The 22,038-nt window shown below is 38.2% G+C and overlaps 1 protein-coding gene across 1 annotated transcript in view; it reads left to right on the top strand.

The window, feature by feature from the left end:
- LOC102981448 (solute carrier family 7 member 13-like) overlaps positions 1-22,038 on the top strand; it is a 37,543-nt gene continuing 15,505 nt past the window's right edge. The window contains exons 1-4 of the mRNA XM_055091107.1: positions 1-785; positions 7,949-8,080; positions 10,743-11,104; positions 13,924-14,155. Of these exons, the coding sequence (XP_054947082.1) occupies positions 119-785; positions 7,949-8,080; positions 10,743-11,104; positions 13,924-14,155 (1,393 nt within the window). The 5' untranslated portion in view covers positions 1-118. The remainder of the gene's footprint in view (positions 786-7,948; positions 8,081-10,742; positions 11,105-13,923; positions 14,156-22,038) is intronic.

The following is a 22,038-nucleotide window of genomic DNA, read 5'->3' as shown; positions in this document are numbered from 1 at the left end:
AAATCAAGAAAGCACTTTGCAGAAGAATCATGGGGGGAATGTATAAGAGATAGCTATCCACAAGAAATTTTAAAATTATTTTTCAGGATTAAAAAAAAAACAGGAAACAGGCAAAAGCATGCAACTCCTGAGGGCAATAGGTTTCTTCCGTGGAAGCATTTTAATATTTAGTGCCACAATAGGGGCAGGAATCTTTGTGTCTCCTAAAGGGGTATTAAAATATTCCTCACTGAATGTAGCTGTCTCCCTGAGTATTTGGGCTGCTTGTGCTGTGCTGACTTTGATCTCCGCGCTCAGTCACGCAGAGCTGGGGACAACATTCCCTAGAAGTGGAGCACAGTATTATTTCCTCAAAAGATCTCTTGGATCCTCTGTTGCTTTCCTCAGTCTTTGGATCAAACTTTTTACTCATCCCTTAAGACTAGCTACTGAAACCTTGTTATTATCTACCTATACAATTCAGCCTTTCTATGCCGGGTGCCCAGCTCCAGAGCTACCAAAGAAGAGTCTAGCTTTGGCTATTCTGTGGTCTTTGGGACTTCTAAATACTCGAGGGGTGCAAACAGTGGCTTTGTTTCAAACTATCAGTACTGTGGCAAAGATGACTGTCCTCTGCTTCATTTCCCTCACTGGGATTGTGCTGTTAGGGATTGGGAAAAAAGAGAACGTGGCCAGGTTTGAGAACGCTTTCGACGCTGAACTTCCTAAAGTCTCACAGATTGCAGAAGCCTTCCTACAAGGATTGTTTGCATATTCTGGCACGTCAATCCTGAACAGCATAGCAGGTAAATCTTTTTCTGAAATAGTTTTGTCGCAGGCATAAAGTTTTGTCTACAAGTCTGTGGAGAAAGATATATCTGACTTGTTTATTTGTGGGGAATTGAATTAAATCTGTTCTGCATGCTCTACATGTATGTAGTTTAATCATCATTAAGACTTGGTAGATACTTATCTATATAATATACACAGAATTTAGTGTTTTTCAGGTCATTCCCTATCACAAACTTGGGAATTTTATGAAGTTTTCAAGAGAAAATTAAGACCACTCTCAGATTTTACCATACTTTATTCTAACAATTTTTCAAGACATTTTGAGTTAAATATCAATTATATAAGAGATATATTAACATAATCCATTTGTAAAAAAATAAAACTATCACAGATTTTTTTTTTTTTTTTTTTTTTTTTTTTTTGTGGTATGCGGGCCTCCCTCTGTTGTGGCCTCTCCCGTTGCGGAGCACAGGCTCCGGACGCGCAGGCTCAGCGGCCATGGCTCACGGGCCCAGCCGCTCCGCGGCATGTGGGATCCTCCCAGACCGGGGCGCGAACCCGGTTCCCCTGCATCGGCAGGCGGAAGCGCAACCACTGCGCCACCAGGGAAGCCCCATATCACAGATTTTATATATCCCCTACCACATTGGTAAAATGTCACATCCTAATTTTGATTCCACAATATGTCTTAGAGAAATTTCCTTATTAGTTCTTAGTCATCTAACACATTCTTTTAACTGCTGCATAATATTCCTTAGAATGGCTTTACCGCACTTTCACATTAGTGGTATTTAAAATGCTTCCCATTTTTTACAATTTCAAGGACTGGTGTAATATCCATGCTTCCCTGCTTATATGCACTGTTGTTTCTGCAGGGCAATGCTGCCCCCTCTGATGTCATGGTACCAAATGAATTTGGTAATAGTTGCATAGCTCTCTAGAGTAAACAAAAGAAATAAATAGAAAACAATTCACTATATTTCTTTTTCATTTTAAAATTATAGGAATATTAAAATTTAAGGAATATATTAAATATTGAAGTTATATAAAACTTCCAAACAAAATCTTTGCAACAATTTTAATAAGAAACTGGAGTTTGTTCCTCTAAATATAACATTGCTATAGATTTTGTGTTTGAAATTTCCTTAATACTTTATCAAAACTTTTAGTGATGATTTCTTCAAATTCTAAATTCTTGAATTATTGAATTTTTTTTATGTTCCCCAGTCAATGAGACACTTTGCTCACTCATGTAGATTACTAAAAATTTAACAGTTGATATGATTTTTTTTTTATATGATTTTTAAGTACTTTAGCATTTTCCTTTTTTAATTGACAAATGTAACATTGAAATTTCTTGCAATAAAATTAACGAATTTTTAAATATCAACGCTTTTCAAATAAGACTTTAATTTACCTAGCACAAATTAATTATGCCAGCAGTCACCTTGCGGCTAGTTTGGCCATTAAAAGGCACATGAGTCATAAGTGAAAATATTGGATATATATGGAGGCAGAGTTTCACAGGTCACTGCTTTTGGAACTGCATCCTCCAGGGGTCACCTAGTCAGTGGGCAGTGGTAGGTTCTGCAAAAATAAATACCCAGATGTTGGTGCACCCCTTGGCTAAAGTAAAGCATCACACTAGAGCAAGCCCAGGTGTTCTTGATAGTGATCATTACAAAAAGACAGCACAATGCAGCTTTAGACCCAATTCTGTTTGAAGCACTCATCTCATTCTCCTCCTACTCCTTGGTTTGATTTGTTATCAAACAAGTTAAACCTTGAATTAAGGACAAGAATCCCATAACTGGAACTGAGAGAGAAGTGTAACTTCAGATCAATATGGCTGTGTTTGGAATGTCTAGTGAAATTTTCTGGATCTGCAGACTATTAGAGCAGAAGGTCGAATGCGATGAGTACAGTAACAAGGCCAGAACTTGTGGCTAATTGAATGGGGCTGGCTATCAGAACCAGCACTTCATTAACTTACCAAATTTAGAGATCTGGGTTCTTCCGTCTCAAAATAGGGTGATCCTCGTTAGAAAGAACTATCTCCCTCAAGTTTGGTTCTCCGAGTTCCTGAGCTGTCATATTCCTGACTAATTGTAAACAGAATAGATAGCTTGTGTCCAGATTCTTATTCCAGGGCCTCCCAAAGGGATAACACTGCATTCCAAGCACCACTATACATCCTTTATATTTACCTCTGAAATAAGGAATTATATTAGGTCTCAAAGCCATCAGTGCATCCATCTCAGTAGCAGGTCTGACAATATCAAAGGAGTCTCTAGTGACATAGAGAACTGTTGGGACTCGAGTTCTATCCACTCAATTACAAAAGGACAAAAGGCCACTGCTTCCATAACATGACTTGTATGACTTTTGCAAGGAACAATCAGACAAGATACCATGGTATTTTGTTTAGAAAATCAGCATCACATGAAGCACGTTATTATTGTGAGCAGTTTAAAGAGAGCCTCAGATTTAATAATCTGCCTAGAATTCCCATTGTTAGTGAAGGGAATTTAGGAGGAGAAATAGAGATACACAGTATTGGCTGACCCTTAGAGGAAGTTGCATTAATAATGGCCCCATCTACTTGGATTTTCATCCCCTCCTCTGCCAAAGCCCTGAAAGCAGACTTGAAAAGGGTAGTTCCCCATCTCTATGCACAAGGTGGCCCAGAACAAGTGGTGACTTCTGGACGCATCAATACCCTGATTGGCTTCCTATTAGAGGAAATTTTCAGAGACAGAATACACATGAATACTTGGAAACCCTCCTGACACTTAGCAATATACAGTAGTCCCCCCTTATCCACAGGGGATATGTTCCAAGATGCCCAATGGATGCCTGAAACCATGGATAGGACTGAACCCTATATATACAATGTTTTTTCCTGTATATACTATGTTTTTTCCTATATTAAAGGATCAGGACAGTAGCATATACAGCGTGGATCCTAGAAAAAGGGATGATTCTCGTCCTGGGCAGGACAAGCAGGATGGCATGAGATTTCATCACGGTACTCAGAACAGCATGCAATTTAAACTTTATGAATTGTTCACTTCTGGAATGTTCTATTTAATATTTTCAGACCACGGTTAACCGCAGGTAAATGAAACCATGGAAAGTGAAACTGCAGATGTGTGTGTGGGGAGGGGTACTGTATCTCAGTTTCAGGGGAAAAAAAGGACTTCTTGAGGACTGGTGAGCCTGAAGCACCCATCCTCTTAAGTTGCTGCAAGATGGAAAACTATAACAGACTTCATTCACCCTCAAGAAATCCAGCTTAGTCCTCCAGAAACTAAAGCTGTGCACACATGGGAGAGAAAAAAAGGCTCATTAGACAAAACTTTCCCCTCCCTTTATGAGAGACCAAGCAGGAGAGTCTAAGCAGACAGAGCCCCCACCATAAGCTGCTCCTCTCCTAAGGTTGGAGATCAGAGGCCCTAGTCTTAGTTGACACTGAAGAAAGGAATACCGCAGGAAACACAAGCCACTGTTTTCCTAGACACACTTAAAATTTGGTAATACTCCCAGGTCCTAAGGATTTGACCAAAGTTGGGATCTGTTAGAGAAGATAAGGAATTTTCCACATTAAAAACAGCCAGGCTGAGCCAAGAGACAATATTCTCAAAGGACTCTTTATAAAGGATGTTGTTTTTTGAACAGTGGTGGGAAAAGAGTAGGATGAGGAAGAAAGCGTTAAGCTGGCACAGGTTAAATTTTTCTTTTCTTTTACTCTTCGCTTCTTAAAGAAAAAAAAAAAATCCATGTTAGACATTAATGTGAGTTTTATAAATTTCCAAAGTTGGAGTTAAAATTATTAGTCAATTTTCTTATGGTATAAATTAAAAATCATAAGTTTTCATAAACCATTAATTTTAAATTATAATGATATACATATATAAAACAAAATTTTACATAAAATTCACTTTTTCTTGTTTTTTAATAAGTGGTTGATTACTAAATTGAACATATTAAACGTCACTAAAGAATATAACTTCATTCACAATTTATAAACCGTTTTAATTGCATGTTAAAATGTATTTAATTTTTAAGCACTTTAAATGTCTGACTTGCAAAGCCTTTCTAATCACTTATGTCCTGTAACACTAAAATATCGTCTTAAATATGATGAATTTTAAGTTCTCTTGTACACTTAAATACTGTTTATAAACAATGTCTCCTATGTTTGCAACTTAAAATCGCACATCTGAAAATTCATTTACATTTAAAATTTAAGTAGCAAGGCTGTTCTTTCAGGTTATCTAACATTCCAGATTCTCATAAAAATTACACACTGGCACAAACTGTGTAATTTAGCAGAAAATAAATGGTATCAAAGGTTCTCATTTACCTGATCATTGTTGTATTTAAGTTGAAATATTCCCATCTTATATTGGGTTTCGTAGAAGCAGAGCCTGAGATGGGGATCCTTGTGCAAGCACTTTATTGAGGGCCTACTTACAAGAGACAGCTATGAGGAGTGAAGGAAACAGGACAGGGTGGGGGGGTTGGAGCTGAACAAACATGTGGTTTCAGCTGAAGTCTAGCCTTGGCCAGATCCTACAGAGCCACACTGTCCAACCTGGTAACCAACAGCCACGTGTCGCTAGTGAGCATCTAAAATGTAGTTAGTCAAAGTGAGGTGCTCCATAGGTGTAAAATACACACCAGAAATCAAAATCTTGAATGAGCAAAACAATGTCCACTAGCTCATTAATACTTTTTTATAAATGTTACATACTGCAATGATAACATTTTGGATATCTGGGGGTAAATATATATTAATAATTCCTTTTCATTGGTTTTTCTTTTATGTAGCTACTAGAAAATTTAAAATTACATAAATGGCTCACAGTATATTTTTATTAGATAGTACTGCTAGAATAGGAATAATACGAAATGTTCCCAACTAGAGGCATTAGGGATGGGCTTTTGTACCTTTTATCAGTTCATAAATGACTGTGGGCTGCCTCTGAGGGGAGAATGTAAACTTCTAGATTTTTCGAAGCAAGGCAGCTTCCTCCCCTCCCTGCCAAATCACCCAAGGACTAAGGGCAATTCTCGGGAGAAGGGTTCAGCTATGGGGAACTTGCAGCCATTATTCACAGAAGGTGGAGGAGAGGAGAACCTGCCGGTCAGGTTGTAAAGTCATTTACCCACACAGGGGATCAGGGTAACTATCTCAGGTGACTGAAGCTGCTGGGTGGACCATCCCAGCTTACACAGTTACTTACACTTCCCAGATTCAAGATAAGACGTGATCTGAGCACTTGATGCTTCAAGTCACATATGCACAGGCTGGTTCTGTCACACCGTTGCTATAGTAATAGGGGACCCCAAGACCTCACAATTCAGCTGACATTGATTTTATATCAATATCACCTGATTTCTTTCCAATCGGAATTTGGATGGAAAGAATGTCTCAGTTCTACATGACTTACAACAAATTTCCTTCACTGCTTGAGTAGATTCAAACAATCTCTTGACTGCCTGATGGACTCTAAATTGTTTTCCTCTTATTATTTTATTCATAACCCATAAGATCCTGAATTCCATTCACACCTTTCTTACTTATGATGACCCAGTAGTCATTTTAATACAGTAAATTTGCCTAGGTAGGAAAAGTTTGCTTGGGAGAGTAAGGATGAGAAAGGAACTTCTTCAGAGGTCAATTTGCTTGAGGGAAAGAGATGATGAGAGAACCATTACTTCTGAAAAAAGGAAGAAATTACATATCTCAGATGGGATGAAGAGACATGCTACATACCAAACAGTCTTTTTTTTAAACAATTGTACATTTTTTATTTGTACAAATCTGTGGGCTGGCAATCTTTGTGGCCAACTGCAAAACCTGTTTCCCAAAGTCCAACAGCTAGTAAGGGTCACAGCCAGGTTAGAACCCCAGAGCATTTAGGTCCAGGCCTATGCTCTTAACCACACCCTGAACTTCCTTTTTAAGAAAAACAGTATGATGTTTAGGAATTTTGAGATAATATGTCAATTTTAGGAATTCACTGTTGATGCAATGTCTCCTCCCCTGAGGTAAGGCCCCTACAATTAATAGAAACTGACCCAAACATTGTTAGGTGCCTTGAGCTCATCCCTGCTTTTGGTTTTAAAACTTTATTATGTATTGGAGCTCAAAGATTTTCCCAACTGAGGACGTCTATCCAAGAGGGTGGGAGTAAGTGTCAAAAAGAACTCTGCACCTTCTGTCCAAGAAATCCATCACCTCGAGGCACCTTATGTCCAAGAAATCCATCACCTCAAGGTCCAAGAGATCTAGCTACATGAAGGCTGGAGGGTACAGTGGTTACTGTCTGGTGTCAGACCAAACTTGATTAAAATCCTGCCCTCACCACGTATTTGCTGTGTGACCTTGGGCAAGTCTCTTAACCTCTCTGAGTCCCTGCAGTTTCCTCTGTATTTGAAATGTAGACAAAGCACAGTACGTCCTTGATGCTATCGTGGGTATTCAATACTACACTTTGGAAGCCTCTGTGACAGAGCAAGACATAGATGCGCTCACAGAAGGCTGCCATGGCATGGGGGAGTGGGAGGTCTGTTTTCTTTTTGCACCAACTGATCCCTTTGCATAGAAGGCTACCCACTGAATTCTTCATATAGTTCCCTCCCTCACTTCCTTTAGGTCTTCCCTCAAATGTCATTTCTCGGCTAACTTATTTAATGCAAACTTCCTCCCCCAACTCTGCTCTCATCCCTGTTTCATTTCTTTCTCTTTTTTTATTGAGGTATAGTTGATTTACAACATTATATAAGTTTCAGGTGTACAACATAGTGATTCACAGGTTTTAAAGGTTATAGTCTATTTATAGTTAACATAAAATATTGACTATATACTATGCACTGTACAATATACCCTTGTAGCTTATCATTTTATACATAGTAGCTTGTATTAAATAGTCTTTTCCATCACTGTAAATCCATAATCATGAAATAGTTGGAATAATTGGATTTTTAGTATAAGATGGGGAGAAATCCAAGCTTTCAGGCAAAATTTGCAAAGGAGTAGAATCAGTCAAGCAGATGAGGAAACAACAGACACATGAATAATACTTTCTCATCCTTTTCATTACAAAGAAGTTTTCAAAAGTCTCATAATAATATGACCTTTTCTGATGAGTTTATTTGTGTTTTTTAGGAGAGATAAAAAATCCTGGTGAAAATATTCCCAAATCTCTGATTACTGTCCTTCCCATGGTGGCTGTGATTTACTTACTGGCTAATGTATCCTACCTGGCAGTTTTGACTCCCAGGGAAATCATCTCTGCAGGTATGAATGTGTCTAGACAAAGAGGAAATAGTCACTACTACCTCCTCTGAATAAACAGGGACTCCTATATACTGCTATTTTTTCGATACACCCATAAGAGTGTAAATGTGATGTGGTCCTGCTTTGGTTTTCACAAGAAAGGAAAAATAATCATCTAAACAATCTATTTAAAAAATGAGCACATGCTAAAGACTAAGGTCGAAGGGTACAGAATGTGAAGAAGCAAGTACTGAAAAAAGAATGAGGAGGAGGAGGAGGAAGAAGAGGAGGAGAGACATGGAGGATAAAGAGGAAAGAGATGAGGAGAAATAGGAGCAAGCAAGGCAAGAAGGCAAAGAAGAAACACTTTGTTAGAAGATGTTCCACCCTTTAAGGTGCACCCAGATACCTGCCCTCAAAATAGTTGTTTGGAACAAGCAGTTCCATCTTCATTATCTTCATTTTTCAGATGAGGAAACTGTAGTGAGGGAAGTTAAATAATGAACAGCATTTATAAGATTCAAAAATAGGTCTCAGTCATGCTCTTCTAATGATAAAAGATTACTTCTTTTTCAGGTTATTGCTAGTAATGGATTGTAAATGTGGACAGCAATTTGCGAGATCTGACCTTCAAAAATATATTCTTCCCGATTCCATCAAGCATGGTGCTCAAAGTTACACAGCTAGTCATTGAAAAAGACAGACTAAAATCCAGGTTGTTTGACTCCAAGACCTGTGTTCTCAATCACCATACTAAAATGCCTCAACACAAGCAAACCAAATCAAAGCATAACCACCACTAATAGGGCCTATTAGCAAAGCAAGCAATAGTATGAATATTTATTAATATATATCAGATGATGAATTTTATTAATACATATAATCATATAACATACACATGACTAAATGGAGATACAACAAAAAGTTAATAGTAAATGTTGCCATCTGAATGATAATATTGCAAGATATCTTTTATTTCCTTTTTTATACCGTTCATATTTTCCACAATTAGCATGTTGTACTTATGATCAGAAAAAAAACATTTTAATACCAAATAATTATATTTCCATAGAATCAAGTGATGAATTTTTATGACACCACTGGGTCTTTTTAAAAAAATGTTAAATTATGTTCACTTTACTTTAAAAAGGCAGAGCAGTATTTGAAATATATTAGAAAAATTCTACAAAATTTTAATTTTTAAAAAATAGTTACTCCTGAAAGAAGAGAAGTTTGGTTATCTACAAAATTCATTTACTGAGAACTAACTCTTCAAATATTCTGGATAGATGTCAAATAATACAACAACAAAAACATAGACTCCAAAAATATTGTATATAGAGAAGGCACAGGGGTCTATGAACACGTATAGGGTGTGTGGTTTTGGAGGGGCTGACGGTGTCACTCCAGTAACTAGAATTCCCCTGTATTGGATATGTTCTCAAGGCCAGAAGTCACAAAGAGGATCAGTCTAGTGAGCCACACCACTGAACTGGTGTTCTGCTCTATCATCTGCATTCAAAGCCTTTACAAAAATAAGAATCTTTGAAGTTCATTTTAAAAAAAACGGTATTTCACATGGTTCCAAAAGTCAAAAGGTGTATTTATGCATCTTCTCTGAGACTAGTATAAAAATGTTATGTTGATTCTAAAAGAAAAAGAGGAATATAAATTTCTAAAAGTAAAAAGAAACCCGTTGCTTCCCACAATTTGGTCTCACAGGAATACAGTAACACACTAAAGGAGATTTTTTTAACAATGAAAATGAGGGGGAGAACTACAATTTGCCTTTCACCCTACTTCCAAACCAGGCAGCAAGTTCTGTAAAGACCCACCTCACTTAACATCTCTCTCTTTGGGTGTTCCCTCCTCTTCTTTCCCCCACTCAGTGCCCAGACCCTTATTTTTCTTACTTCATTTACAGCAATAACCTCCTAATGTATACGCTCACCTCTAATTTCCTCCTTCCAATCCAGCCTCCACTCAGTCTCTAGAGATGACTCTATAAAACACAAATCTAATCCTGTCATCTCCCTGCTTAAATATTCCACCATCTTGTTTTCTTGCATCTCCTCCCAGTCTCACTCTCACAGCTGCTGCAACCACCACCCCATCACTCCATCATCACCTTCCTTCAGACCAACTATCAACTCCTAACCTGACCATGGCAGGTTCTCCAAGATCTGACTCAAGCCTAACTTTCTATCCTCCTCTCCTGCCTTCTCTTGCACACACACACACCCTCACCACACATCAGACTTTCTAAACAATTTACTGTGTTTCCAGAATAAATACTATCTCTCTGCCTCCCTCACAATGCCATCTCACCACTCCCCACCTAATTTAGATGCCTTTCTCATGCTTAATGTCCCACTTATAAGATTTATTCTAAGTTTAATACACTTTGAGCCCTGAAAAGTGCCTCCTAAAATCCCATGCACAAGCTAGTCTTAGAAAGTTTGAAATTCAGTGGCAAATCACCCCTTCCAATGCATTCTACTGACCAATACAGACCACAAGGCCAGACCGTATTCAAGAATAAGTAAAGAGACTCCCTTTCTTGGAAGGAGCTGCAAAATCATATTACAAAGGGTATGGTTGCAGAGAAAGTGAAGAATTATTTCCATAGTTTCAATCAAGCAAAGGCACTGACTTTTTTGAAATTTTTCTAAAATTTTCATAGATGCTGTTGCTGTTACCTGGACGGACAAAATAATCCCTTCTATGAAATGGGTGATTTCTTTTGGAATTTCAACTTCAATATTTAGCAGCATGTGTTGTACAGTGCTTTCGGCATCAAGGATGATCTACACAGCAAGCCAAGAAGGACAACTGCCTTTGATCTTCTCGATGCTCAATAACCACTTGTGTCCAACCATGGCTGTCAGCCAGATAATCATCTTAACTTCAGTTGTTATTATAAGCTCAGATTTGATCAATTTAATAAAATATTCAGGATTAGCAATATGGTTTTTAAGAGGGTTACATATGATAGGTTTACTTAAACTAAGGTACCAGGAACCTAATCTACCTAGACCTTACAAGGTAAATCAAAATTAAAATGTTAATATTAAACTTCTATTCTCTTTCTAGGAATATAATTTCTTATTCTATATGGGATGCTTCTAACCAGTCATGAGTCAAATTTATGAAACATCTGAACCAGACCTCCATTTCCCAGCTTACTGATGTGTAATTGACTGTATGGGCTGCATTTGGTCTGATTTTTCTAGAGTAAAATGCCAAAACTGATTCTCCTCAAGGAAGACAGATGTTATCCTTTTTGTCATCTTTCAGGAGCTAGGCAATAACACTTCTGAGGGGAGGGCTTTTTGCCCAGCTCAAAAGCATCTCCTTAGTCCATGAACAAATGAGGGTGATGTGGTATACTCTTCTTGTGTATGGCCTTGATAGGGTCTTTATTTTATACAATAATATGTTAATCTAAGCCTCAGTTTAGGTGATTTCAAAAATTTTGAACCTGAACTTAACCAGCAAGATAGAATCACTATCCTCTCGGTAATGTCAGCAGGGCTACTGTAGGTTCCTAGAGTGTCTTCGTGCAAAATATACAAAGCACCCCTCCCTCTAGGCAGCCACAGCCCCGTGCCCAGGCACAGAGCCTGGGGAGCTAGATATCAGCCCCCTTTTGACCCCTCAGATGGGTATGCTTGTATGAGTGTGAACTGCCTAAGCAACCATATGCAAAAGAAATAAAATCAGACTCTCATTTGAAAAGACTATTCTGACAGTAGTGTAGAAAATGAATTAGAAGGAGGGGTGAGCAGATTCAGGTCAAACAGCTGGCATAGATTTTCTTAGCTTTACCCCCATTTAACTCAGGAGAATCCTAGATCTCAGAGATTAAGTAAATTACCCTAGATAAAAGGATCAGGGCTGGGATTTAAACCACACATTCTGATTTCAGAGACCAAATTTTTGTTATATTTAGTGAAAAGATAGTGATGAAATTTTTTATTCTATAAACGATCCACTGAGGAAATTTTCTCTGATCTTAGCATCAGGAATGCTTGGGCCTCTTCTAAACAACTGATTTGCTTATGCCTTTTGGTGGCCTGCTTTCAGAATCTATATGGGGCTTTGTGGCATGCATTTTGTGAGCCAAATTTATTGTTTATCCATGTTTCTTTATTTCCCTCATTTCTTTTTTTAATTTTCATTTATTTTGCCTTGGTATAAAATAAGCCATACCTTGCTATAATGTAAATCCTAAAAGTTTCTAAACAGTATTTGTTTTATTCTTTAATCATATTATAAATATAATCCAGTGGCCCATATAATTAATATACTTCCTGGTTGTAGAGATTGTATGGAAAATAAAATGATAGTCCCATATTTCATGCCAGTGACCATAAAACCACTTGAGTGTGCTTGTTAAAAATCTGAATTCCCAGTCTCACCCCTGGAGGTTCTAATTTAGTAGGTCTTAGTTGGGCCTAAGAAATCTGTATATTTATCAATTATCTTGGGGATTCTTATGCAGAGAGGTCGATTGACCATATTTTAAGAAACACTAGCTTAGACATTTTTGACTTTCTTCCCCCCCAAAAAATGGATCTCTCTTGGCCATGTCCCAAGTTGAAAAAAGTAAACAATAATATCTTGAATTTGAGTCATCCGTTTATTCAACAAATATGCAGTGACTATCTGCTGTTTCAGGCACTCTGCTAGGCAGTTCAGAGAAATAAAGATGAATCTTTCCATCAAGAATCTTCTTAGCCTCATAGAAGAGTAAGAAATGTATACAAATCACTGTTATAAAGTAAATTAAGAAATGCCATTTGTTGAGCACATTTTACTGAAGTAGACTGTATGCAATTCTGACAAAGATTTTAGGAGACGAGCATTACATAAAAAAATCATTTTGCAAATGAGTCTAAGAGGACCCTTATTTTTCGACACTCAGACTTTATATTTAAACTGTAATAACACACAACACACACATATTTCAGGAATATTTTATTAAAAACCTCTGAACATAATTATCCATTAGTACCTGCCGACCCACCGTGTCCTTCCTTCAGTTGTGGTAGGGGTGTGGGGCCCTGAGGGTCTCACTGTGCCGTGTTTGGGGTCCCTGTGGAACAGGCACTTGGGGAACCACCTTCTGGTTGTTCTCTGCCAGTGGGTCTGAAGATCAGATTAATTAGGTAGACTAAAGTTATACTGCTAGTCAGTGTCACAAGCTCCCTGGAGAAGAACCTTCTTTATCTGTCCTAAATACCTCTGTATCTTTAGCATAGCACATGCCACTAAGTAATTCAGTGAATATTTCTTGAAAGAATGAGCAATTAAAATAATAGAGATTGCATTTCTAACCAGAATTTTCTGATTCCAGTATTTCTGCTGTTTCTATTACTTGATGGTGCTGCCCTAAGAAAGACTGGCACATACTCCCTTAAAGAAGCATTATAAACAAATAGTTCAGTTATGACATTACTGGATTTTCAAATTCCCAAAACTAAGAATGCTTCAATGATTAATACTAGAATGACATAGTTAATTTTTTATGATGTTTAAATGTATTTTTTCTATGCCTGAAAATGAAGCACTAATTTTAGTAAATAAATGACAATATCTGATGAATTGAGTAGGCATTAATGAAAACTATAGAATGAATAAAATACAGTTCCACTTTTTTACAGTCATTCAGTCTGCCATTGATTTACTTTCTGTAATGTAATACTGACCCTGTCCCCCTAAATATATTTGAAAATATATTTGTAGTTTTCTCCCTGATGTTTGGAAACATTTGTTCCATAAGAAAGAGAATGTTCTTATGTTGTTTATAGAAACCTGAGGACAACGTCATCACTAATCTTAATCTTTTTTTTTACTTTCAGGTGCCTTTGCCATTTATATTTGGAAGCATAGTTATATCTTTGTTTCTGATTTTGACGCCATTGATTCAGGCTCCTAAAATAGAGCATGTCTATGGGCTTATCTTTATGTTCAGTGGACTCCTGTGTTACTGGATTCATGTTCACCTTAATCAACATTCTGTCTGTTTTGTCAAAATCACTTGTTATTTACAATTACTGTTTAATGTTTCACCACCTGAAGACCATGATGAAGGTACTTCAACAGGAAAAAAAGACCTTAAAGAAATCTTTGTAAATAAGAAAGTTTAAAATGTAAAATATTTAATGAATGAATACATTCTTAAAGGTAACCTTTGCTTTAAAATATATACACACAAACACAAAGCCTCTACCTCCTGCCCAACCCTCAGCTACACATATCAAATCCACCCCCCTAGCTACATATTCAAACTCTTTACAATTCAAATTATTCTCTTGTAACTGAAGCCTTAGTTCCATAGGGCCCAACATGTTTCTTCTTGGTCAAAAAATTTAAATGCGCACGCGCGCACACACACACACACACACACACACACACACACACACACAAAGTTTAAAAGGCATAATATGCCTTAGTCACTTAATTACTGCCTACTTCCATGTGTAAAAAATATTATAATGTTGTAGACCAGAAACTAATATAATATATGTCAATTATATATCAATAAAATAAATAAACAAACAAGTAAACAAAAAAACAAAAAGTCATTGCCAGGAAGATAAATTCATAGGTGCCTAGTGTATAGCAGATACTTAATATTTGTTGAATGAATGAATACCGTTGCATCAGCAAAAATAAAGAAAATATTGTAAATCTGAAATTGATATTAATAAATACTATGAATTACTTGCTACTCACTGGTCTAAACTCTTCACAGTGATACCAATTAAAAGAACATATTTTACTTTCAAGTCTCTGTGTTTAGCCTTTATAAAGTGTGATACGCTAAATCATGGCCCTCAAAAATACGTCCAGGTCAATTAAGTTCATATCTAGTAAGAGAAGTTATCAAAATGTTTCCCAAATTTTGTGGAACCCTAAAATCAATACATTAACTGTCATTAAAAAGGGAATAAAAGAACATAAAGACACTAAAGTTTCTAAAATCCAGTAATAATAATAATGACTATTTTGTTCCTGTAAAAATAAAAATAAACAAGGCATTATTTAAAATAAAAAAGAAGGGAGAGAATGTCATGAAAACTTGTTTAAAGACTTTGAAATTGGGGTGGGGAACTTATCAGATGTCCTGTCTAGTACACCTTTCTTAGTTACTTGTGCTTTTTTTTTTTTTTTTAAAGAAGATGTTGGGGGTAGGAGTTTATTAATTTAATTATTTATTTTTGCTGTGTTGGGTCTTCGTTTCTGTGCGAGGGCTTTCTCTAGTTGTGGCAAGCAGGGGTCACTCTTCATTGCGGTGCGCGGGCCTCTCACTGTCGCGGCCTCTCTTGTTGTGGAGCGCTCCAGACGCGCAGGCTCAGTGGTTGTGGCTCACGGGCCTAGTTGCTCCGTGGCATGTGGGATCCTCCCAGACCAGGGCTCGAACCCGTATCCCCTGCATTAGCAGGCAGATTCTCAACCACTGCGCCACCAGGGAAGCCCCTACTTGCGCTTTTTAATGTCTTTAAGCTATGTTACAACTCTAAGTTGTAGAATACTCATAATAATGCAAATGATTTTTGACAATAGAAATATAAGTGAATTTTGTCTAGCGGATGCAGTGATTACCATGGATACTGACCACTTTTACTTCTACTTGTAAATTTATTTTGACATTCTTGACTGCCTATGTGTGCACATTGTTTGAATTCTCTTTTAAACTGGTTATAACATCTCACTGGTTCCCTCATTAAATAGTGAGTTAAATATTTTTTTAAATATATATATGTATAAGGTTATATATATTTTTAAATATTTAACTCATTTTATAGATATAGATATAGATATTGATATTGATATAGATAGATCTCCAGGTCCTAATCCCTGGAAACTCTGAATCTTACTTTATATGGAACAAGAGTTTTTACAGATGTGATTAAGGATCTTGAGATGAGGAGCATTTTACTGGATTATCTATGTAGTTCCTAAATGTAATCACAGATGTATTTATAAAAGAGAGATAGAAGGAGATTAGATACAGACAAAAGAGAAGGCAGGGGGAGACCTTCAAGATGGTGGGGGAGTAAGATGTGGAGATCACCTTCCTCCCCACAAATACATCAAAAATACATCTACGGGCTTCCCTCGTGGCACAGTAGTTGAGAGTCTTCCTGCCGATGCAGGGGACATGGGTTCGTGCCCCGGTCCAGGAGGACCCCACATGCTGCGGAGCGGCTGGGTCCGTGAGCCATGGCCACTGAGCCTGTGCGTCTGGAGCCTGTGCTCCGCGACGGGAGAGGCCACAACAGTGAGAGTCCCGCGTACCACGAAAAAAAAAAAAAAATACAAGTACATGTGGAACAACTCCTACAGAACACCTACTGAATGCTGGCAGAAGACCTCAGACTTCCCAAAAGGCAAGAAACTCCCCACGTACCTGGGTATGGCAAAAGAAAAAAAGATAAAACAGAGACAAAAGAGTAGGGACAGAACCTGCACCTCTGGTAGGGAGCTGTGAAGGAGGAAATGTTTCCACACACTAAGAAGCCCCTTCACTGGCATAGATGGGGGTAGGAGGGGGTGGGCGGGGGAGGGAAGCTTCAGAGCCACGGAGGAGAGCACAGCAACAGGGGTGCGGAGGACAAAGCGGAGACATTCCCGCACAGAGGATCGATGCCAACCAGCACTCACCAGCTGAAGAGGCTTGTCTGCTCACCCGACAGGGCGGGCGGGGGCTGGGAGTTGAGGCTCGGGCTTCAGAGGTTGGATCCCAGGGAGAGGACTGGGGTTGGCTGTGTGAACACAGCCTGAAGGGGGTTAGTGCGCCACAGCTAGCCGGGAGGGAGTCCGGGAAAAAGTCTGGAATTGCTGAAGAGGCAAGAGACCATTGTTTCGGGGTGCACGAGGAGAGGGGATTCCTTCCTCATGTGCCCACAGAACGCAGAGCGCCACCTAAACGACCTCTAGAGATGGACGCGAGCTGCGGCTATCAGCTCAGAACCAGAGACGGGCATGAAACGTTAATGCTGCTGCTGTAGCCACCAAGAATCCTGTGTGCAAGCACAGGTCACTGTCCACACCACCACCCCCCGCCCACCCAGAGCCTGTGCAGCCAGCCACTGCCAGGGACCCATGATCCAGGGACAACTTCCCTGGGAGAACACACTGCTCCCCACAGGCTGTTGCAACGTCATGTCAGCCTCTGCCACCGCAGGATCCCCCCACATTCCAATGTTAACTATGTACCCCTCTCTCCCCCCAAACCTGAGTTAGCCAGAGCCCCTAATCAGCCGCTGCTTTAACCCCATCCTCTCTAGGTGGGGAAGAGATGTCTGAGGGTGCCCTACATGCAGACGTGGGGCCAAAACCAAAGTTGAACCCCAGGAGCTGTGCAAAGAAAGAAGAGAAAGGGAAATTTCTCCATGTAGCCTTAGGAGCAGGGGATTAAATCCCCACAATCAACTTGGTGTACCCTGCATCTGTGGAATACCTGAATAGACAATAAATCATCCCAAAATTGAGGCGGTGGACTTTGGGAGCAACTGTAGACTTGGGGTTTGCTGTCTGCAAATGACTTGTTTCTGATTTTTATGTTTATCTTAGTATAGTTTTTAGCACTTATTATCATTGGTGGATTTGTTTACTGGTTTTGCTGCTCTCTTCTTTTTTAAATTATTATTACTTTTTTATTTTTTATTTTAATAATTTATTTTTTATTTTTTTCTTTTAATAATTTTTAAAAATTTCTTTTTCCTTCTTTTTTCCTCTGTTTTCTTCTGAGCTGTGTGGCTGACAGGGTTTTGGTGCTCCGGCTGGGTGTCAGGCCTGAGCCTCTGAGGTGGGAGAGCCGAGATCAGGACATTGGACCACCAGGGACCTCCCAGCCCCATGTAATATCAATTGGTGAGAGCTCTCCCAGAGATCTCTATCTCATTGCTAAGACCCAGCTCCACCCAAGTTCCACCCAGCCAGCAAGCTCCAGAGCGGGACACCCCATGCTAAACAACTAGCAAGATAGGAACACAGCACCACCCATTAGCAGAGGCTTCCTAAAATCATACTAAGTTCACAGACACCCCAAAACAGACTACCAGACGTGGTCCTGCCCACCAGAAAGACAAGATGCAGACCCACCCACCAGAACACTTGCACCAGTCTTGTGTTCCAACAGCCAATGAACAAACCTTACCCATGGGGGGCAGACACACAAAAAATGAGAACTATGAACCTGCAGCCTGTGAAAAGGAGACCCCAAACACAGTAGGTTAAACAAAATGAGAAGACAGAGAAACACACAGCAGATGAAGGAGCAAGGTAAAAACCCACCAGATCAAACAAATGAAGAGGAAATAGGCAGTCTACCTGCAAAACAGTTCAGAGCAATGAGAGTACAGTTGATCCAAAATCTTGGAAATAGAATGGAGAAAATACAAGAAACGTTTAGCAAGGACCTAGAAGAACTAAATAGCAAACAATGATGAGCAACACAATAAATGAAATTAAAAATTCTCTAGATAGAATCAATAGCAGAATAACTGAGGCAGAAGAGTGGATAAGTGACGTGGAAGATAAAATAGTGGAAATAACTACCACAGAGCAGATATTAATCAAACTATCAAAAATTAAATACAAAGAAAAAATATTAAAGCAACAAGGAAAAAACAACAAATAACACACAAGGGAATCCCCATAAGGTTAACAGCTGATCTTTCAGCAGAAACACTGCAAGATGGAATGTTCTATATATGTCTAGATATGTTAGGTCCATTTGGTCAAAAGTATAGTTCAAGTCTAACATTTCCCTACTGATTTTCTGTCTGGATGATCTATCCATTGTTGAAAGTGGGATATTGAATTGTCCCACTATTATTATCTTGTTATCTATTTCTCCCTTCAAATCTGTTAGTATTTGCTTAATACAGTCAGATGCTCTGATGTTGGGTGAACATATTTATAATTGTTATAACCTGTTGATAAACTGACACCTTCATCGTTATATACTGACCTTCTTTGTCTCTTGTTACAGTTTTAAGTTAAAGTCTATTTTGTATGATATAAGTATAGCTACTCCTACTTTCTTTTGGTTTCCATTTGCATGGAATATCTTATTCTATCTCTTTACTTTCAGTCTATGTGTGTTCTTAAAGCCATGGTGAGTCTCTTTTAGGCAGAAAACAGTTGGGTGTTGATTTTTTTTTATCCATTCAGCCCCTCTATGCCTTTTGATCAGAGGATTTAATCCATCTACATTTAAAGTAATTATGACAGGTAAGGATTATCTGGCTGTTTTGTAGTTCCCTTGTTCCTTTCTTTCTCTTATGCCGTCTTTGTTATGATTTTCCATAATGGTATACTTTGATTCCCTTCTCTTTATCTTTTGTGTATCAACTTTAGGTTTTTGCTTTGTGGTTAGCATGCAGCTTACACAAAACATCTTATAGATATAAAAGTCTAATTTAATCTGATAACAACTTTTTTTCTGAGTAATGATATTATGCCTTAACTTTGTTTTCTGTTATCTACATTTACACACACACAAAGTACTTTCTTTTTTCCTTTTTTTTTTATTGAGATATAGTTGACTTAAAATATGTATGTCACAGGTGTACCACATAGTGATTCACAATTTTTAAAAGTTAAACTCCATTTGTAGTTATTATAATATATTGGCTATATCCCTGTGCTGTACAATATTATCCTTGTAGCTTATTTGTTTTGTAGATAGTAGTTTGTATCTCTTGTTTTCTGTTATCTACATTTACACACACACAAAGTACTTTCTTTTTTCCTTTTTTTATTGAGATATAGTTGACTTAAAATATGTATGTCACAGGTGTACCACATAGTGATTCACAATTTTTAAAAGTTAAACTCCATTTGTAGTTATTATAATATATTGGCTATATCCCTGTGCTGTACAATATTATCCTTGTAGCTTATTTGTTTTGTAGATAGTAGTTTGTATCTCTTAATCCCCTACACCATCTTGTCCCTTCCACTTTCCCTGTCCCCATTGGTAACCACTAGTTTGTTTTCTATAATTTTGAGTCATTTCTATTATATTTTATTCACTTTTATTTTTTAGATTCCACATGTAAGCAATATCATACAGTATTTGTCTTTCTCTGTCTGACTTATTTCCCTAAGCATAATACCCTCCAAGTCCATCCATGTTGTTGCAAATGGCAAATTTTCATTCTTTTCTATGGCTGAGTAGTATTCCATTGTATATATATATACCACTTGTTCTTTATCCATTCATCTGGTGATGGATACATAAGTTGCTTCCATATCTTGGCTATTGTAAATAATGTTGCTATGGACACTGGGATACATGTATCTTTGTTAATTAGTGTTTTCATTTTCTTCAGATATATACCCAAGAGTGGAATAGCTGTATCATATAGTAGTTCTAGTTTTAGTTTCTTGAGGAGCCTCCATACTGTTTTCCATAGTAGCTGCATAAATTTACATTCCCACCAACAGTGTACTAGGGTTCTCTTTTCTCTACATCCTCTCCAACATCTTTTATTTGTGCTCTTTTTGATGATATCCAGTCTGGCAGGTGAAATGTGACATGTATTTTGGTTTTGATTTGCATTTCTCTGATGATTAGTGATGTTGATCATCTTTTCAGGTGCCTGTTGGCCCTCTCTGTGTCTTCTTCAGAAAAATGTCTATTCAAGTTTTCTGCACGATTTCTAATGTTGTACCAGATGTCTCTTAAACTGTCCTCATTTCTTTTCATTCTTTTTTCTTTTTTCTGTTCATCTTCAGTGATTTCCACTATCCTGTCTTCCAGCTCACTGATCCATTCCTCTGTATCATTCAGTCTATGGTTGATTCCTTCTAATTTATTTTTCATTTCAGTTATTGTGTTATTAATCTCTGTTTGGTTGTTCTTTATATTTTCCAACTCTTTGTTAAAAACGTCTAACTTCACACTCTGTGCATTAATTTTTCTCCTGAGTTCTTTGATCCTCTTTACAATCATTTCCCCAAACTGTTTCTCAGATAGGTTGCCTATCTCTACTTCACTTAGTTCTTCTTCTGGGGTTTTATCTTGTTCCTTCATTTGGGACATGTTCCTCTGTTGCCTCATTTTTCCTAACTTGCTGTTTTTATTACTGTGTACCTGGTAGGTTGTTTACATTTCATGACATTTGCCAGCATCAGTGTCCATGTGATAGAAAGAACTTCCAAAAATGGTTGCCAGTACTATGTCCCCAGGGTGAGCTGCAGTTGCATCCTACTTCTCCAGTAGATTCCCCCAGTAGGTCTGACCCAGACGCCTTTCAAATTACTGCTTCTGCCCTGGGTCCCTGGGCATGTGCAATTTTGTGTGCACCCTTTAAGATTGGAGTCTCTTTCTCCCCCATCCCCCTGGGACTCTGGGACTCCCCAAAGTAAGCCCACTGGTCTTTAAAGCCAAAACTTTCTGGGGGCTTGTCTTCCCAGGGCAGGACCCTGGGCTGAGAAGCCCAATGTGGAGCTCAGACCCTGACTCTTTTGGGAGAACGTCTGCAATTATAATTATTCTCCTGTGTATGGGTCGCCCAGCTGCGGGTATGGGTCTTGACTATACAATGACTCCATCCTTCTTACCTGTCTCATTGTGGTTCTTTATATCTTTAGTTGCAGAACATCTTTTCTGGTAGATTCTGGTCCTTTTCATCAATAGTTGTCCTGTAATAGTTGTAATTCTGGTGTGCCCCAGAGAGGATGTAAGCTCAGGCTCTTTCTACTCTTGGCTGTCTATCATCTTGGCTGATATCTCAATAACAATTTAACTTTGATTGCATACAAAAACCCCAAGCTTTTACTCCCCCCCCTAACCTTTCGTGTTTATTTTGTTTTTTGTTTTAACATTTTTTTAACATCTTTATTGGAGTATAACTGTTTTACAATAGTGTGTTAGTTTCTCCTTTACAACAAAGTGAATCAGTTATACATATACATATGTTCCCATATCTCTTCCCTCTTGCATCTCCCTCCCT

The sequence above is a fragment of the Physeter macrocephalus genome, chromosome 15 (genome assembly GCF_002837175.3).
Source record: "Physeter macrocephalus isolate SW-GA chromosome 15, ASM283717v5, whole genome shotgun sequence".
Lineage (NCBI taxonomy): Eukaryota > Metazoa > Chordata > Mammalia > Artiodactyla > Physeteridae > Physeter > Physeter macrocephalus.
Note: the sequence above shows the minus strand (reverse complement) of the source record. Positions and strands in the feature narration are given on the sequence as shown.